A 15,677-nucleotide genomic window follows, 5' to 3' on the forward strand; every position below is an offset into this window, starting at 1 on the left:
GAGTCGGTGGAGCCCGTCGGCCGTGCTGGAACTGCTGGCTTTTTTGGCCTAGAAAGATTTTCTGGGACGGACTGACGATGATGATGATGATGATGACCATGACCGATGTGGATGTGCTTTTTTTTTTTTTTTTTGTTCTCCCCGTCCCAAGACGCCAGTCTCCTAGTCGGAAACACGTCCGTCTATTCGCCTTGTTATGGTCCGACATGGCCATTCGTTGAATGAAAGGCACGCGGACCGTTCATCGGAAGGCTCCGATAATTAATGTAGTAAACGTAAGAAGATCTGATCCTATTCTTCTCCTGCAATTGATCATTATGATTGATCGCTCGCAAACCACGGTCGCGGAGAGAGCGGCTCCTCCACAAAACAAAAAGTACGGACGAACCACGAGTCTTGTCACGAGAACCTTGAAGAACTTGGGGCTCTGGGGGAGAAGAAAGGCAGATCTGACGGAAGTGTCACTCCTTGCTGAAATTCCCATCAACCTGAGTGGATGGCTTGACCCTGGTGGTGGTGCACTGTGCAGCCTGTTCCTGCTGGACGGGAATTTCGCCATTTCTCCCGACCGACCGAGGAGATGGAGCAAATCGGCACGGGCTTTCCGGGCGTTTCGTCAACGCTTCCCACACAGTTTCTACCCGCCAAGTGCGCGATTCACAGCCTTGTGGTTGGTGCCAAGCGGCGTCTGTCTGGGGAAAACAGCAGGGACTGGTACACTTCTGGCTCCCTATGACGACGACAACCTTGGGGATGGGGGATAATATTATCGCACAGCCCCCCCTTGCGACCGGGGTGAAGGTTGATGATGACCATGCCCCCGGCTAAGTTAGTACCATAGATAGCGGGCAGGATGAAGCTCATCAATGCAAGTGTAAAATGCCTCACATCGGTGCTAATGAATTGCTTCAATCCTTCCCGTGAGTGATTAATATGTCAGAAGGTTTAACAAGTGAGGCGAATGCGCGATATTCTCCTGATAATCTCTCATTTGCTTCACCATCGCGATGGGACAATCTATTCTTGTACAACTGACTGACAATCACAACACCCGAAAGTGGCTTAGCTTGGGTCTCTGTTCACCGCCTGCTACGAATGCGACGAATGCTGCCTGAGGTCTGGCTTCAACGACTACCACAGCATAATTAGATACTCCACTATTGTTCACCGTGCACTTGAATCATTCTACTTAAATCAGGTTTACTGAGAACATAGTGAAACCACGACAGAGCACTGAAATGTAAACTGAAGCAATTCTGAGACCGGCAAAAGTCATTGTCCCGGAGGCTGGGTCGCCAAGGATAGCACTACCATAACCTTCCACTTACAGCAGGCGGTAAGACATGCATAACCCACACTCTCACCACTTGGTGAAGATGCCAACACCCCTATTTTTCCTACTACTTTGTGCCATGTGGATCGCGACAATTCATCCAGTTGTCGGGCATTCCACAGAGCCTCGGACGGAGGACATTATTCCGTACTAAGTCTGTCAAAGTGCGTCACGGGGAAAAGCTATCGGAGAGGTGATTGATTGATCACTGCCGAGGTTTTGCCCTTTCCTGCTCAGACTTCAAAAGGGGAATGAGTTATTAAGTTCGTACTTTTGTACTACACAGTACCGATCTATTTAGTGTTTTCCTTTTTCCTTGGCTTCACTATTGGTTGGATGTGTTCATCACCTTCCAGCCACAGATTATCATCCCACCCCTCTAAGAACTTAGTGCTTGTTCCTATCTTCTTTGTCTAGGTATCCCTGAGTACGGGAGGGAGTACTAGTTAGTCTATCTCTCTGGGCGTTCTGCAAGCACGCACCGCTCACTTTTGACAGGGATTCCCTTGCCGACTTTACCGATCAACAGACACAAATCAAATCAGGTTTGGTCAAGTACTATGAACTTGAAGATTCCATCTCAAATGGTCAATGTACGGTAACAACAAGCATCACTACCTAAAGTCATGGCTGCATCCCATAAGCCACCATGTAAGAACAGCACAGAACTCCCGTGTCTCGTAGACTCGTCCCTGCATGCTCCCCCGAAGACTTGGATGAAACAACAGATCGTTAAACAGATGGCAACACAATACCAATTGCATAGACACATTGATTAAACTGAACTCCCATATTTCCGTGCATCCTTGCTAATAAAGCCAAACCCAACCGACCGAGGCACTTTTCCACTTATCTTCATCGAACCCAGCCATGTACAGAGACCTCTCTTGTTTGCGTATCAATTCGATTACAGTTCATCTTCCAAGTATTTGTAGACGAACTTGAAGTCAGCCTTGCGACGGTTCATCCTGCAAGGATTGTTAGCTGGGTTCTGCGGGTCTTCGGGTTTTCCGAGTGGATTACTTACCATGTACTCTCATAATCGAAGAAGCGATATGTGCCCTGCTCAAACTCCTCCGTGATCGTCTTCGGCTCCTCGTGACGTTGGAACCAGGTTTGATACTGTTTGTGGAAGCGCCAGCTCTGGTTCTTCAACGCCTTGGCCGCGAGATACTGTTGGTAACTGCCTTGTCGGTAGTAGAACAGATAGAACAGCGTATCCGTGTCGATGCGCCCGGTTTCGTACAAGCGCGGATCATCGAAGATGGAGAGCGGTTCCTGAGGATAGTATAAAGGCGTATTGTAAGGGTTTTGAGGCTTGTAATGACGAGGCTTCTCCGCATCGGCAGGCTCCGGGCAGTTCGCGAGAAATGTTGCAAGCATGCGCTGCACTGACGGGGAGGCGTTGGCTGCGCTTGCTGACGCCCGGGACCTCGTGACCTCGAACGACTGAATAAGATCCTGCAGGCCGGGAGGCAGGTGGAAGATCGATTCCTCGCTCTCCTGCTCCTGCTCCTGCTCCTCTTGCTTACTCGTCGCCTCACCATTCGTCGCAGGTTGCTCCTTGGCAGCTGCTGGGGCCTCAACTTTATCCATTGTATGTGACGATGTGCTCGCAGCAGCCACGTTGGGGCTGACAGAAGGTGTTTTTGATCGTGCACCGGTGATGTCCTCCGCCGCTATCGTGAGAACCGGCGCGGCCTTGGATGTAGTAGGTTGTACCGATGCAACGCTCGGCGAGGCAGTGGCTGAAGCTTTGTTTGCAGGCACAGCGTGCGGGAAAGCGGGGCTTGCGCCTGGAGGTGGCGGAAGTGGTGCAATGCCCACCCCGTTCTTGTCACTTGCAGCAGCTGCAGCGGCAGCGGACGCGTACTTGAGTGTTTCTCCGGGGAGGCGGGTAGGCGGTGGTGCGGGTTTCATGCCTGAGGCGGCAGTCGTGGAGGTCGACGGATGAAGTGTTGCTAACACAGGTAGAGGGGACTTCATCTGTGCAGATGGCCTTCGTAGTCCTGCGCTCTCACCCTTGTTGACCTTGGGCTTGATTTCCGGCTCCTCGTCTTGAATCGACTGGGTGTCTTGCGAGGATACTTTATCGTTGTCCCCTGTCATGCCGAACTGCACCTCTGCCTCGTTGTCCAGGTTCAGGTCGTCGTACAAGGTTTCATCCTCACCAGAGTAGTCAATGTTGTGCCCATCCTCCACATAGTACTTAATGCTTTCCTTGATATCCAGCACCTGAGCAACTTCGAGGTTGCCGTTCTGCAGCGACCGTAGCAACAGTTCCAACTTATTGACATGCCACTTATGGCGTTCTGTTAAGCGTGAAAGGTCTGATAGGCGATTCGTCTTGGCCACGTCCTTCTTGCCCTTCTTCATTTGCATGTGGAGCGTTTCCTCTTCCGCTTCGAAGGCCTCGATCTTCTGTTGCAGCTCGTCCACCATATTCGATAGGAAGTCGCAAGTCTCGACCTTCTCCTTCTCTTTAGGATCTAATCTCGATGCAGCCGACAACCCTTCTTTCGAATATGCCTTTGTCTTCATCTCCTTCTCTACTGCCTTGAACTGTTCCATGCACTATCAGACAACACAAGTTAGCAGCAGCCCCTCATTGAGTAAGCGCTTCAACAGGGATCGGATAAGCCCACAGTCTCAATGGCCCTGCGCTGCTCTAGCAGCGGCCCCTTATCCTTGACCTCGTTTCCTGATGCCCATGACTTGATTTGGTCACGATATCGTTGTAACTTCTTGATCTCCCGTTTCAGGTTCTCCTCGAGCTTATCCCGTTGCGTGATATTTGATGTTGACCGGATCTTCTCATAGATACCCTCGAATGTTTGAATGCCTTCAGCGACCTTCTTGAAGGTCTTGTCAATCTCCTGCTGCGTCTTCCGGGACGTCATTGCTGCGATTTACCATGCACAGGTCGGTAAATCTCGAAGGCTGGTCAGGATAATGGTAGCAGGAGGATGCGGGAGGGGGTAGGAGGAATGAAACAGAGGGAGATGAGTGCGTATGTAAAGAAAAGAAGAACACTATGAGAACGCGTCGCGATGCAACTCTCAACACCAAACGCGCGCGAGCGTGTCTGTATTTGCGAAGCTCTTCAGACGAGTGAATCTCCTGATACTTTGTCTGGTCGTCCAGAAGCTGGGATAGAGGCCTAAAAGGGTAGGCGGTCACAAGCGCTCACAAGCACTCACATTCATGCCCGTCTCTACCTACGCCGGAGGCGAAACCAGGATCGAGATCCAGCCATTTCGCACAGTTGCTCATGTTACTGTGGATCTGATTGATTATGCTAATGATCTAGCCCTTACAGGATGATTTACATCTGCCTCCGGTTCCGCTAATGTCCTGAGATTATTAGGTCTGTGTGCTTCCCGTTTTCAGTATCCCGCCGCATTTGGTCCGTCCGCTGATCATCAAGTGACTGACTTTCCCATTTCATAGAAAGCGCAACAACATTTTCGACGGTCTTCAAAGTCCTGCTTCTTCAGCGAACGCTGCCTTACCCATCTGACCTTCATTCGTCTCACCATATATCACCATGAAAGGTGCGCGCAATGCAATTTCCCCCGGACCCAATAGCCATTAACTAATATGCGTCGCCTCAGCCGTCCTACAACGAGTCAAGTCCGCCTCGGTCACCGTGGATGGCCACCTAATCTCCTCGATCGGACAAGGCATCCTTGTCCTCGCCGGCGTGGGAAAGGAAGATACTGAGAAGGATGCCGACTCAATGATCGGGCGGGTATTAAAGGCCAAGCTGTGGCCCGACGAGAACGATAAATCGGTACGCATACCATGAAACATACAACCAAAACCCTTCCCCGCAATCACAATCAACTATATCTAACCACGTCACTCAACCACCAGTGGAAGAAGAACGTGCAGGACATAAATGGAGAGATCCTCTGCGGTATGCACAACCCCACCAAACCCTCTAAACCAACAACCCACCCACTAACATTAACGAACTATCCAGTATCCCAATTTACACTCTACGGCCATTTGAAAAAGGGCAAGCAGCCTGACTTCCATGAAGCCGCCGATGCGGAGACCGCGCGCAAACTGTATGATTATTTCATTCAGCGGTTGAGCGACTCGTACAAACCCGAACGGGTGAAGAACGGGGTCTTCCAGGCGATGATGGAGGTCGAATTGAAGAACGACGGGCCGGTGGGTGTAGATTACCGCAGTGAAGATGCGGTGGTAAAGCTCTTGCCTTCTCCTCTTCCTGCCACATCCTACCAAGTTTTTGATATATGCTAACCGTTCTGTGTTTGTTCTCAGGTTACGATCGAGATCAATACGCAATTACCGAAGAAGGAGAAAAAGGAACAACCGCCGGGTAAAGACGATGGGAAGCCGCAGACGTTCGAGTTCAAGTTGCCGGCGGAGTTGATGGAGTGAAATACAGCGATCAATGAATGAATGGATGAATATATGTTGATTTTCCTGGGGTTGGAACAAGATAATTGTGGCTATGACTACGGACGGACCTACCTCCTTCAAGTCAAATTGTATATACCATGTGATACCAATCAATAGATGCGAGGCATAGACGGGTGTGCTATGTAACCGGTTAAATTCTGCTATGTAGAGCATCTACTTCGTACCACTTGTAGAAGTATTTGGAGTATAATCTATGCTTTTTCCCGACACGGTCTTCGTAGGCTCTGGGGGTATCACCTGCAAAGATGCGATTGGTCCAACTTCTGGCAGGCGAGGATTTACTTAATTGCTTTTAGACCCCATATAGTACAGATGACCGGGTCATGTGTCATAACCACAGACCGGAAGAAGCCTACAAATGTCCAGATAGATTCAACGATACGTTCATCGACCTGGTTTCGCAGCGCATAACGCTACCATACCTACGTGACTCGATTCCTTTTCTATTGTACAGAGTGCTCTGGTCTGCTGAACCGCATAGCCTAGTGGACGCTAGAAGCCACCTCGAATCGAAGCGCAAAGCCCGTACGTCGTTGCATAACCGCTGAGGATAAGTAAAGGTCTTTGAAAAATTCCTATTGTGCACCAATCCAATGCAATGGTTGTAAGAGAGATTAGACTCAGTTCTCACTTTTCACCCAAGGCCGGGAATTTAAGAAATGGGAAAATTAAATCATGCAATCATGAATCATGACGTTGGTCTCTTCACGAGAAGAACTTCTGAGCGGTAGCCCTCTCGCGAGCCTGGCGGTCCTTGACGGCCTTCTTGACCCGGGCAATCTCGTTGGTAATGCCAGCATCACCAGGAGCCAGCTGAGAGGCCTCCTGGAGATCCTTGAGAGCCTCGTCCTCCTCCTTCAGACCGCTGTAGGCCACCGCGCGGCGGTAGTAAGCCTTGGCCTTGTCGGCATCCTTGGCGTTCGCAGCAGCAGCCGTTTCGAGAGCATAGGTAGCCCAGGTCTGGCCGTTCTTGAACTGACCAAGCTTGTTAGCAAGCAGAGATGAGTTCGAGTGCAGAGTGAAGCGGAGGGCCTTCATCTGGGGGTCCAGATCCTTGGGGTCCTGCTCATCGGGCTCAGGGAACTCGTTGAGATAACGCAAACCCTTCTGGTACTTCTCGAGACCGAGGGTCAGGTTTCCGCTCTTGAAAGCGGTGTTGCCGAAGTTCTTGAGCTCAGAAGCGATCTTAAAGCAGACAGGGGCGCTCAGCTCCTCGCCCTGGTGGTCATCGGGGAAGTCCTCATAAGGATCGCCAGTCGCATCGGGGATCTGCTTATCAGCGTTTTCGTACTCGTCACCGGTGAGCTCTCCGCAGTCGACGATAGTGACATCGGTGGTGGGCTTGTCGGCCTGGGTAGACATATTCTCGACCTTGCGGACAACGCTCTTGCCGTTGATCACCTCACCGAAGACAACGTGCTTGCCGTCCAGGTGGGGGGTGGGCACGGTTGTGATGAAGAACTGACTGCCGTTGGTGCCGGGGCCGGAGTTGGCCATGGAGAGAAGGAAGGGGCGGTCATGCTTAAGGTCGAAGTTCTCGTCGGGGAATTTCTCTCCATAGATCGACTCGCCGCCCGTGCCGTTGAACGCGGTGAAGTCACCACCCTGGATCATGAACTGCTTGATGACACGGTGGAAAATGGAGCCTATTCAAAGACTGCAATTTAGCGATGTTCTGGTGTTTTCGTGTAGTTTTCGTGTACACGGCCCCGCCGGAGCGGGGGAGGGGAAGGAAAAATTGAGGCTGCCGGATTGGATCGCCGTACCTTTGAAGTGCAATGGCTTGCCCTGCTTGCCCATGCCCTTTTCGCCAGTGCACAGAGCCCGGAAATTCTCCGCGGTCTTGGGAACGACTATTTGCCCATGGTTAGGAATATGCGCGTAATTACTCTACGGGAGAGCCTGCACGGTACCATCGTTGAACTGCATAGGCGGGGTAGTTAGCGAGACTGGATCAAGCACGACAGGCAAATGCTGGACAGGTAGGAAGTAGACATACCAGTTCAAGAGCAATGCGACCGGTCTGCTGTTTACCGATCTGGATGTCGAAGAAAACACGGGGGCGGCCTGTGAGTTAAGCGCAATCAGTAATCTGCTGTTGAGGCTGCTTCCCCCGCTTTCGAAGAATCGAACGTACGCTCAGACTCGGCCATTATGGTGGTTGGAAGGAGTTGATGGGTGAAGAGGAAGGTAGAGAAGAAAGTTACACGAAGGGAGAAGCTGTAGAAACAGGGATGGGACAAATGAGAGAGGTTGAGGGAAGAGGAAGAGCTAAGGTGCGGAGTTGAACGAGGTAAAGAGGAGAGGAAGTGGGCTGGACCAGCCTTTGGCTGCGATGCTTCAAGAAGCTTCCATCGCATCTTCTTCCCCGGTGCCCGGCCGCTTCCTTCCACGGAATGTCGACCATTCCCTCTCACTAACCCCCAAGCTTCTTGTCACCAGCCGGCGCTTATTTTTGGGAATTGAAATAGAGAGATCTAGGATCTACCATCCGTTCATCTCCAGTGGAGCACCGGCCTGTCAGTCTGGGGCAACGCCATGATCAGGACGGCTTCTCCCGTTCCCTGCCTCCATTGCCTTAAGACAAACAATAGTATACAAGGATTTTATTCACGCTGCAATTTACAGCCACGCATTACTTTGTCGCTAAAATACTATCTGGCACTCAATTGCAAAGCATCGCTCCCATACATTGCGTTGGAAGCGATGGTGCAGACTGTCCAGTGATCATTTGCAGGAAATTGCTCAACCCAGTTAACAGCCACTGGTTATTAACAAACCATCCTATCGGAGTGATGCTGATGCGTATATGATCCAGGTTTAATATGATATGGTTCTGCCTAACCATGGGGCTGATTCCTTACTATTGCAAGGATCCTGTCTTATGGGATCTTGAGACCTTTATTGAGATGAAACACATGAGATCAGAGGTCCGGCCCCTTGGTTCTAAGGTTGGTGCTTAGCCAGCTACAAGCTATAGTCTTGTTTTGGACTTGCATGAAGAAGCCAGTTTCCCATTCGTTTTATGTGCCGAGTTTCTGCCACTTGCCTGTGCTGTACTGCAGTATCTGGGAGTCCGAGCTTGTAATTCTCACATGCATCCACAGGCATACTGCAGCAACTATAATAGTACAACTGCAAGGTACTCAGTATTCTCTAGATAATCAAGGCAGTCCAGCTAAACTAGCGCAAGGCAGCTATCATGTGTGGGCGATTGGACAACAACAAACAACATTATTAACAGCATGACAGCCTATGATACTTTGAACTACAATTTAAGTAGCAAGCTATCAGAAAATACAATAATTTTCGAGGGAGAGAAGTATTTATGGAAGGTATAATCATAAGCTGATATTTCATGGCAATATCACTATTTACATTTCGCTCTCATACATGACCGCTCATCTATAGCCGGCTCTTGATCTTGGTCCATTCAGTTTCGCCAACCGTCTGGAAGTCCATAACCGCATCTGGTCCTCCGAAACGGTTCTGTGTCGACTTCCAGTCTCTGTCGACCGCTGTTTCTGGCCTCCACCGAACGACATGTTTTAGCTCATCTTGTAGGTGACCCTCCAGTGCATCCACAATGAACCCTCCAATAGTGGGCATCTGCATAGCCCCGTTCCCAGAAGCTCCCACGGCGACCAGCAGTGAAGGGTGGTCAGGATGTTTATCGATCAAAAAGGCGCGATCTACCGTGTCAGCATCCCAGCAGATACGGGCAAATACCAGCGGACGGTCGGCCAAGTGTGGCATTGTATCCCGCAGGAAGTCCTTAACGCGAGCTTCGGCCTCCAGGGGAATTTGATGCTTCGCAAATGGGATGCTTCTGATCTCGCCGGATCTTGCAGGGTCTGGAATAAAGTTACAGTATCCAGGATGCTCGTCACAGATCTTCAGTTCGTGCTTATCCTCATCAGGCTCCATGAAGAACCCCTTCGCAATATTGAAAAGCACGGGTAAATCCTTGTACTGCTTGGCCTCCTCAGGGGTCATCTGAATATGAGAGAGCGTCCAGGCAGTAGGACGCAGCTGTTTCTTGAAATCCAGGAGACGGTCACTTCCCGCACCCGCTGCCAAAATGGTTTGGTCTGCTCGATGAATGACCCCATCGGACGTTTTAGCTCCAACCACATCTCCGTTCTCGTATACTAGTGATACAACGTTCCCCTGGGGAGATCCAGTGATGAAGTTGATCCCAAGACGCTTGGCTTCAGTGTACGCAGAGATCATGGCTTTCTTGGCATGAATCCATCCGGCACCCGACTTGTTCAACCAGCCCTTCCAGCCAGGAAACTCGCCAGTGAGAACACCTGGAGGCATTGTCTTTCGGAAGTCTTCAGCTGTCTTCAATTCGACAAAGTCTGCATCAGATGACTCGATTTCGTCTTTGCGGATGTGCTCAATGAGTGCCGGGGTATGACCGGACACTATGACACCGGTCTCATGAAAGTACTGCTTGAAAACAGGATCCGTCCGCCACGCTTTCAGAGCGGCACGAGTGCACGTCGCGAACGCAATGCTGCGTGGACTTTCTTCGCCTGCTGTTGGAGTTGTTAGCGATGGAAGATGGCCATTAACTGAACGGTGCAGACATACCTTTGGGCTCCTTGTGTTCCATGATCTTGTTGATATCATTGCCGGCTGCGATTGCGGATGGGACCGTGTAGGGGTCTAGAACTGTGACATGCTTATATCCGCGACGAGCCAAATGCAAAGCAGTAGAACAACCCCATACACCCGCTCCCACCACGAGGATGGTAGAATCATGGGTTACCGTGGAGGGTGCCATGCTGACTGTTATTGTAATTTGTCTTTAACTGATTCTCGCAGTGATTTGGAGGTTTGAGGTGGACGGGCAACGAGGCCGTATTTCAACGGCGCCCTTACATCAGATGGTATCCACTGAGTGCCAACTAACTGCCAGCATTGGGCACATTGGGGACCTGGCTGGGCCTTATCCGGAGTCCATAGTCCCGCTGAAGATGGAAGCAACTCAAACCAGGCCACAGAATAGTGTCCGTGCCGGGGTTCCCGATCTAGATTAGCGTCCCGGTTGGACCTTCCTTGGGGTCTCCGTATCACTCGGTCTTCTCGTCCATCATCCATTCATGACCCCCAGATGCCTGGAGATAATCGCGTCAATGATCGTCCGGGATTTTTCCGTGGACGCTATCAAGCTCGCCTACATCAATGATCCACTCGCGTGCGGATGATACCGACTTCGAGCCATGTCAAACCGGCGAAATCATGCAGCTTCTCCGCATTTTCCTCCGCCTCGGCAGGCTTAATCGATATCAACCGCCCAGATAACCTTTCGTTTGGAGCTTCCTCCATGACTCAACTTATCTGAGAATGACTATCTTCGCAATACTTCTCGTGTCTCTCCGTCTCCACCCCTACCTTATCACCTCGGGTATGCTCCATTCAGCCGATTCTGATTCTTTTGCCGCTGGCTTTCCGCGAGAGCAATGGCAGACGAGAGGAGGCAAATGATCATCCCCTGTTATCGAGCTTGGCCATACTGATACGCTCGGGATGACCATCCAATCGGACGCCAAAAAGGGACTTCAAGGGCTCTATATACTTCGACGGGGTCGTATGCAGGTCTAGTATGGTTGTGACCGCTAGTAGTCCTCATCAGCCTTAAAAAGACGCTTCAACCCCCTCATGGCTGCCTCCCTAGTTTTATATTAACTCACACGATCAAAATGGCTCGCTCTGATGCTATAGATACAGATGTTCCAGGAACGGTGTACCTGGTTGATGGTAGGCTCTTTCTATAAGCTGCATTCAATCACTACTGACGTCGAACTCAGCAACGGGGAGTTTGAGAGATGTAGCTCATGCTGGGACGCAAGATGTCCTTCTTATCCCTCAGCCTACATCCTTTTCAGCTGATCCTCTGGTGGGTAGCAGATGAAGGGAACCTATGGCACTTAGTTCGTGCTGACCCAATTTAGAACTGGCCTCTTTACAAGAAATACTGGACCCTCTTCCTGATCTCCATGTATGCATGCGTTAACTCCTTTGGGGAGAACAACTGGGGTGCGGCATGGACAACTATATCTGATGATACTGGTGTGAGCCTGAACAATATGAACGGTGGCTCCGCTTTATGGGCTTCTTCAACATTATCTGGATCCCTACGGCCATGAGATTTGGACGCAAAATTGTCTACATACTTAGTTTGCTGTTCGTCCTTGGAAGTGGTATCTGGGGTGGCTTCTATCAGGGTGTTTCGCAATACTACATTATGATGGTGGTCAACGGGATCGGAACTGCGGCCTATCAAGCTCTGATCCAGCTGACTGTATGCTACGTTTCTGAAATGCTCACTTCGGTATGCTAACACATCTTAGATTTTCGACGTGTTTTTCACTCATGAGCGCGGCCGAATGCTGTCCATCTATATTTTCTTTCAACAGCTTGGATCTATTATCGGGCTGATCTGTGGCGGTTACATTTCTGACGGCATTGGCTGGAGATGGAGTATGCCCATCGTGTCGATAGCATGCGTCAGTGTCCTTGTACCCAGATTAGTCTGCTATAATCAGACAGCTAACTTTTAACAGGCTGTCTTGATTCTTCTCTTTATCTTTACTTTTGATGACACGATGTTCCCGAGGTATCGCTTTTCGGGTGAGACACCTCAGCGAACCACCAAGGCCGAAAACGAGACAGCTCGCACTCCATCTGACACCCCAACCACGGAGGGAAAAGATTCCAAGGTTGAACCGCCGATGTCCATCGTGGAAAGTCGCACTGTCGGGGAGATGGACATGCCTCCGCGAACCTACCTCCAAAAGATGTCTCCGGTTCACTACTTCAAAGACGACAACACAACTTGGTACCAGTACTTTCGCCGTCCCTTCTTTCTTTTCGCGTTTCCCAATATTCTTCTAGCCGGTATTCAATTTGCATTTGGCTGCACTGCAGGTATTGTCTCGTTTAATACCATCTCTGAGATCATGACGGAGGCACCATATAACTGGAGTGCCGGTTCTGCTGGCCTAATCTTCTTGGCAGCACTGGTTGGCAACTTTCTTGGGTATGATGTATCCTATCACTAGTTTCATGAAAAATGCTAATCTTGTGACAGCATGGGTATTGGATCACTGTCTGATTGGGTTGTCGTCTTTTTGGCACGTCGGAACAAGGGTTATAAGGAACCCGAGATGCGTTTATGGACGTATTCTATCCCCCTTGTACTTGCTGCGGTTGGCTATTTCGTCTACGGCTGGGGTGCTACCGAGGGGCTTCACTGGATGTCCATTGCAGTTGGCCTGTGCTGCATGATTGCTCAGCAGGTATCCGCCACCAGTATCGCAACCGCATACGCAATGGAGTGCTTCGAACAGGTAAGCCTTTTACATCCACAATCTTGTACTAGGTGGCTAATGCTCTCCGTCCAGATCTCTGGTGAGCTCGTCATTGTACTGGCATGCTGCTCATCGATAATCAACTTTGTCATCTCCTTTACGGTGCAGGATTTCATCGACGGCACCAACTACGGCTGGACCTTTACCTTCTATGGTATCATGGTTGTCCTTTCGATGGCTGCGGGTGCTCCGATGATTATCTGGGGTAAGGATTGGCGGCGGAAATGTAAGCCTCGGTATGAGAAGTTTTTGGCCGAAACAGGACGTCAGTGAGGACATCGCCATACCTCTGTTTGAATGACCTTTATGATTTAATGCATTGCTGTTCATTAAGATGTGTATGCCTACTAGCATCATCTACTCTGAGAATATGTTTCATAAATACAACAATCATTTCGATGCGGAACTCACACCAGATACCCGAGAGTCTAGGACGTTTCACATAGTCAGCTCAAGTCACAGTCCATTGCCACATCAATCACTTGCGAAACATGTCTATACTATCCGATCTCACTGCCCCTCACCACCACCCTTAGCACTAATAACCCTAACCCTCTCCACCAAAGGACTCCTATCCAGATACACCGTGAAAAACCTCATCTTATCGTCATCCACCCCCTTCCCAAAGATTGCTATACCCTGAACACTAACCACCTTCTTCTCATCATCACCCTTCAAAACGTACTCAATAGTCGCCTCCTGATAGATGCGATCAGGAAGAACGTCCACATGACCAATAGTATGCTTCATGCTCTCCAGGATCGTAGACTGCTCTTTGAAGAAGTTGATGATTGCTTCCTGGCCCTTGATCGGAGAGTGGCCTGGGAATCTCATCTCGCAGTCTGGAGCATAGAATTTAGGAACGGCGACTTCGGGTGTGAGTTGGTCGCCTAGGGAGTGATAATCCTGGAGCCAGGATTTGGCTGCGAGAAGGGTTTGGTTGGTGGTGGTGTTAGACATTGTTTCTTTCTTAGGATGAGATGGGTGCTGAGTAAAGTTAGCTGGAATGGGAAAGATGAAAACTAAGGTGGGATGAAGATGGATTTACGAGAGATGGTAGGGGCGATTAATGGTTTCTGATTACTGCTATTTAGTTTTTGGTGATTATAAACGGTATTTATATGTAGTGTTGGTTGGTGACCATCATTCTCACTCAGTATGACGAGGAATTTTGGGATGAGCTGATTGGTGTATTGTAGTGGTTACTCGTGGTTGATTTATAATGAATGCTTGATGCCGCTGCGTGCTTATGTGCCTGGTTATATTGGGGAGTTTGGTATTTTTTGGTGAATTTGGAAGGAGAGATTCAATGTGATATACTTTCTAACCTTGAAAATATAGGCGAATAAATATCTCCATCGCAATTATGTACGAGTCATGACCGATGTTATCTGCAAACAAAGCACCATCCCGCGCACGGGTGCTATACGGCCAGTTTTGGCTTAAGATTGTCATTGGTCTTTAGGCAAGACTCATCATGATTCTTTAGTAGACTAGCTTATGGTCATGTCCTAGCAAATTATTTCGAATCAAGAAAACCAGGATGATGTTTTTTGAAAGAAGACATAACGGGACATCATAAAGATGTAGAAAAACAACAGAAAGTATTATGGCTGCGATATACTTTAACTACTTCCACACCAAGATAAGGCTGTACCTTAAGTACGCAACATATTGAACGAAGTAGTCTCTTGTATCGATAAAAGCACGAAAAATACAAGCAGCGAATCAGATAACGCAGTGGTTTGCAGCTTCAGCATCATTGGTCTAGTGGTAGAATTCATCGTTGCCATCGATGAGGCCCGTGTTCGATTCACGGATGATGCACTCTCTTTTTCTTTTTGCACTTTTCTCTTTCCCGGCCCAACTTACTCAGAGACACATGCAATGCGGGTAAACATGATGATGTTGCTGCCCTACCTGTCATGTCTGTGAATGAGGCATGTTGACGTCGTTGTTGATTTCCTCTCGGAGGATCGACCATCGTCTATCTATCTCCATGCCAAGAAGGCTTCTCCACAGAGCAAGAACCGGAGTATCATCCCATTTCCTTTTCTCTTCTAGCTCCAATATATAATCGCTCCAATGAGATAGGAGGATGCGCATTCGAATGTATCCCGATCAAGGTGTCATGAACTAGATTGCGGGGATGGTGTTATGGAGAGATTTTTCCAAGACAATTTCTTCCGTCTTTGAACAATCACTCACCGGATTATAACGCTTAATCCACAGCAGTGTTAAAGAACGGAAGCTCCCAGCCGGCTGCTGGTACAACTTTGTCGCCTGGGATTCACATGGATGCTAGACAAAGATCTTTATCGCGCAAATCACCCAAAGATTAATCTTCTGTGGAATATTCATCGTCTCCTGCATTCAAATTCTTCACTAATGTTCCTCCCATCCACATCGATCATATGTAGGTCAGTGGAGAGGCAATGACAGGTCAGCGATCATGCTGAATAGCCATCCTAAGCTCTCGCGTCTTGAGCTCCTAACGCAAAGCTGGA

General features: G+C 49.4%; 7 protein-coding genes and 1 non-coding gene across 8 annotated transcripts; 4 read left to right on the top strand and 4 right to left on the bottom strand.

Moving 5' to 3' along the window:
• Positions 1-140: 140 nt before the first annotated feature.
• BDQ94DRAFT_4937 (uncharacterized protein) lies at positions 141-1,157 on the top strand. The gene has a single exon (XM_026775901.1). The coding sequence runs from the start codon at positions 222-224 to the stop codon at positions 762-764; it is 543 nt and encodes a 180-aa protein (XP_026632398.1). The 5' UTR covers positions 141-221; the 3' UTR covers positions 765-1,157.
• A 750-nt stretch (positions 1,158-1,907) lies between these two features.
• On the bottom strand, positions 1,908-4,467 carry BDQ94DRAFT_132966 (CNOT2/3/5 family protein). The gene is made up of 3 exons (XM_026764176.1): positions 3,979-4,467; positions 2,361-3,907; positions 1,908-2,301 (listed from the first exon to the last, which is right to left on the bottom strand). The coding sequence occupies exons 1-3, from the start codon at positions 4,231-4,233 to the stop codon at positions 2,241-2,243; spliced, it is 1,863 nt and encodes a 620-aa protein (XP_026632399.1). The 5' UTR covers positions 4,234-4,467; the 3' UTR covers positions 1,908-2,240.
• Positions 4,468-4,564: 97 nt separating this feature from the next.
• Positions 4,565-5,919, top strand: BDQ94DRAFT_132970 (D-aminoacyl-tRNA deacylase). Its single transcript, XM_026764177.1, has 6 exons — positions 4,565-4,700; positions 4,784-4,887; positions 4,948-5,126; positions 5,210-5,252; positions 5,319-5,545; positions 5,627-5,919. Exons 2-6 carry the CDS (start codon positions 4,881-4,883, stop codon positions 5,744-5,746), a joined length of 576 nt encoding a protein of 191 aa, XP_026632400.1. The 5' UTR covers positions 4,565-4,700; positions 4,784-4,880; the 3' UTR covers positions 5,747-5,919.
• A 495-nt stretch (positions 5,920-6,414) lies between these two features.
• On the bottom strand, positions 6,415-8,092 carry BDQ94DRAFT_4970 (cyclophilin-like domain-containing protein). Its single transcript, XM_026775910.1, has 5 exons — positions 7,926-8,092; positions 7,788-7,855; positions 7,702-7,711; positions 7,555-7,641; positions 6,415-7,434 (listed from the first exon to the last, which is right to left on the bottom strand). The coding sequence occupies exons 1-5, from the start codon at positions 7,939-7,941 to the stop codon at positions 6,494-6,496; spliced, it is 1,122 nt and encodes a 373-aa protein (XP_026632401.1). The 5' UTR covers positions 7,942-8,092; the 3' UTR covers positions 6,415-6,493.
• A 1,021-nt stretch (positions 8,093-9,113) lies between these two features.
• Positions 9,114-10,617, bottom strand: BDQ94DRAFT_132978 (NAD(P)/FAD-dependent oxidoreductase). The gene is made up of 2 exons (XM_026764178.1): positions 10,388-10,617; positions 9,114-10,332 (listed from the first exon to the last, which is right to left on the bottom strand). The coding sequence occupies exons 1-2, from the start codon at positions 10,578-10,580 to the stop codon at positions 9,194-9,196; spliced, it is 1,332 nt and encodes a 443-aa protein (XP_026632402.1). The 5' UTR covers positions 10,581-10,617; the 3' UTR covers positions 9,114-9,193.
• An 882-nt stretch (positions 10,618-11,499) lies between these two features.
• BDQ94DRAFT_165098 (putative MFS transporter) lies at positions 11,500-13,443 on the top strand (the record flags this gene model as incomplete). The annotated part of the gene is made up of 8 exons (XM_026770201.1): positions 11,500-11,557; positions 11,608-11,700; positions 11,752-11,798; positions 11,877-12,101; positions 12,151-12,306; positions 12,364-12,839; positions 12,891-13,149; positions 13,204-13,443. 8 exons carry the CDS (start codon positions 11,500-11,502, stop codon positions 13,441-13,443), a joined length of 1,554 nt encoding a protein of 517 aa, XP_026632403.1.
• Positions 13,444-13,641: 198 nt separating this feature from the next.
• Positions 13,642-14,306, bottom strand: BDQ94DRAFT_132980 (nuclear transport factor 2 family protein). Its single transcript, XM_026764179.1, has one exon. The coding sequence runs from the start codon at positions 14,128-14,130 to the stop codon at positions 13,681-13,683; it is 450 nt and encodes a 149-aa protein (XP_026632404.1). The 5' UTR covers positions 14,131-14,306; the 3' UTR covers positions 13,642-13,680.
• A 620-nt stretch (positions 14,307-14,926) lies between these two features.
• BDQ94DRAFT_t3 lies at positions 14,927-14,997 on the top strand. The gene has a single exon. It is a non-coding gene; the product is annotated as a tRNA-Gly (tRNA).
• Positions 14,998-15,677: the final 680 nt, after the last annotated feature.

Source organism: Aspergillus welwitschiae, assembly GCF_003344945.1.
Source record: "Aspergillus welwitschiae strain CBS 139.54b unplaced genomic scaffold BDQ94scaffold_1, whole genome shotgun sequence".
Taxonomy (NCBI): domain Eukaryota; kingdom Fungi; phylum Ascomycota; class Eurotiomycetes; order Eurotiales; family Aspergillaceae; genus Aspergillus; species Aspergillus welwitschiae.